Raw genomic sequence first — 2,647 nt, 5'->3', positions numbered from 1 at the left:
GTGGCCTGAAAATCGTTGGCATGACAAAGAGCAAGCCAAACAACTTGCTAAATATTGTTCTGTTTCAGCTGGAATTTTATAGGCAGTGTAGTGACCACATATCCTTTTGTTAAAAAACAACTTTTCCCATTTGTGTGAGTGTTGCACGAATATCATAGGAGTCGGACAACTTCTTTGAATGCAATTAAAATCATTTATTTTCCTATAAGTTTAACAATACTAATACAATCAGGGGAAAGGGGAGGTGGAACAATATGCTGGCACTTCATTCTCCAAACAATTCAAATCTGTCCATGAAAGCAGGTGTCTCTGTCTGCCTAATAAGCAGGTAGCCTGGTCTCTCTGGCACAGATGGGCTCAATCCCACTAATTAGGGATGACACTAGGATGACAATGGGCACTGTCCTGTTGTCTTAAAGGGTCCTATAGTGCTTTAAACATTACATAAACATTTTCCACAATATATCTTCAACAGTGAGTCACTCTTTGGACAGACTGAAATAATAGACGCTTGTTGCAGGTTGAAGAATAGAATGTCCACTCCAGGTTTGTTTAGGTTTCAAATTAAAGACACGCAAACCAGGTCTAAAGACTTGTGCTTCTCAATCTGTCACGCCCCTAGCATGACGCACATGTCCTTATAAGGGCGACCTGCTGGGGATTGAGCACACTGTGCATATAAAGAACTGGCTCCTACAGGCAGTTTGTGGAGGAGAATGTGCTATATGTACCCTTAGGTGCCCATGAACTGTCTAGCCCCGTTACATTTGATTCCCTGTACATTCATGTTAATTTGTGGATTAAAATAAAGCATTAAAAGGGCGCACACACACACACACACACACACACACACACACACACACACACACACACACACACACACACATATATATGTGTGTGTGTGTGTGTGTGTGTGTATATATATATATATATATATATATATATATATATATATATATATATATATATATATATATATATATATATATATATATATATATGCCCACAACACCTGAAGTGTTGTGGACTTATTTGATATGATTTTATTGGTGGTGGTGGTGGGGGTGGGGGTGGTCGTTGGGTGGGGGTATACGGTGTTCAGGTGCTCTGTGAACTGCTTTGTGACTGCAAGGTGAAAGGGGGGGAAGTGTGAAGTCAGAACAGGTCGATGAGCCCCTGTCTGGCCTGGATACCAGCTTGGTGGAGTGCTGCTCGCCGTGCTTGGGCTCCGCGGGGGAGGGGAGGTGGTGGTGGTGGTGGGTCATCATCATCCTCATCGTCGTCGTCCTCCTCCTCCTCATCGTCCACATCATGCAGTCCAGCACGCCAAGCAATGTTGTGAAGCATTGCCGTGACCACGATCACCTGACAGGACTTGAGGGGGGATAGGCGAAGACCACCCGAGGAGCGGTGGATGCAGCGGAACTTGGCTTTCCACCTGCCAAACACCCGTTCGATGTGAGTCCTGGTGGTGGAGTGACTCACATTGAACGCTACCTCCGCTGGTGAGGCCGGCTCGTCCACGGGTGTGATGATGTAGGTGCGGAGGGGGTAGCCACTGTCACCAGGGAAGAAGCTCCCGCCGAACCCTCCCCTGGCCGCCTTCTCTCCCACAGCGGAGTCCTCCCACATGAAGGCATCATGGCTGGATCCTGGCCACCTGGCAACGATGTCCGTTATTAGACCATCGGGGTCCACCACCACCTGAATGTTCAAGGCCGTGTAGTGCTTCCTACAGACCCAGGCCGGGTCCACCAGGGCTGGGTTGAGGAGCGGGATGAGTGTGCCATCCACCACACCAATCACCCGGGGGATCCCAGCCATGTCGTAGAAGCCTTGATGGGCCTGGCGTACCTCCTCCCTCGTGGTGGGCATCTTGATGTGGTGCCGGGCATGGCGCAGGAGAATCGGTGTCACGGCTGCCACACACCGTGACACCGACGCCTTGCTGAGGGCGAGTCCCTCTCCGATCATCTCCTGAAAACTCCCCACTGCGTAAAAACGCAGCGCGGTGAGGAGCTGCACCTCCGGGCTGAGGGCGAAATTGCGGAGAGTTGGCCTCCTTATATGTGGGGAGACCACTTGGAGGAGGCGCTGGATCTCCGCACGGGGCAGCCTGTACCTAGCCTCTATAGCTCGGTCCGTCAGGACACGTAGGGGGCTAAAATGTTCTCGGCGATATGCGTTTACATAAGTCAACCGGCTTCGCGCACGGCGACGCTGGTTAGCAGCCAGAATATGCTGTATAGCAGCCATGGTATCTCACACATGTATGATTGGCAAATGCCTTGATATAGACTGGCAATCAATCACTTGATTGGTTTCCAGCTGGGTTGGGGAGTGGCAGAATGTATATAAATTCTATCTATCTATCTATCTGTCTATCTATCTATCTATCTATCTATCTACAAAGTGACAAAGTGTACTCTCACGGATGATCCGATAATCTGATAAAAATATGAAGCATGTGCCAAGTTAACTAAATGATGCTGAGCTAAATATGTTTCCTTAATTTCGACGTTTTATAGTTAAACGTTATGATGAAAGTCCCCAGTTCCTCTCACAAAGTGACAGCTGTGAATGGTTAAAAAAAACTTTTGAAAATAGCAGATCTACAAGCTCACAACGCCTCATAAGCTTCATTCAT

At 48.0% G+C, this 2,647-nt stretch overlaps 1 protein-coding gene across 1 annotated transcript; it reads right to left on the bottom strand.

The window, feature by feature from the left end:
• Positions 1 to 1,098: 1,098 nt before the first annotated feature.
• On the bottom strand, positions 1,099 to 2,256 carry LOC311050674 (putative nuclease HARBI1; the record flags this gene model as incomplete). The annotated part of the gene is made up of 2 exons (XM_084064760.1): positions 1,099 to 1,125; positions 1,351 to 2,256. 2 exons carry the CDS (start codon positions 2,254 to 2,256, stop codon positions 1,099 to 1,101), a joined length of 933 nt encoding a protein of 310 aa, XP_083920886.1.
• Between the last annotated feature and the right edge of the window lie 391 nt (positions 2,257 to 2,647).

Source organism: Gymnoscopelus microlampas (assembly GCF_963454915.1).
Source record: "Gymnoscopelus microlampas genome assembly, chromosome: 8".
Lineage (NCBI taxonomy): Eukaryota > Metazoa > Chordata > Actinopteri > Myctophiformes > Myctophidae > Gymnoscopelus > Gymnoscopelus microlampas.
The sequence above is the reverse complement of the archived record's forward strand: the minus strand, read 5'-3'. Positions and strand labels throughout refer to the sequence as shown.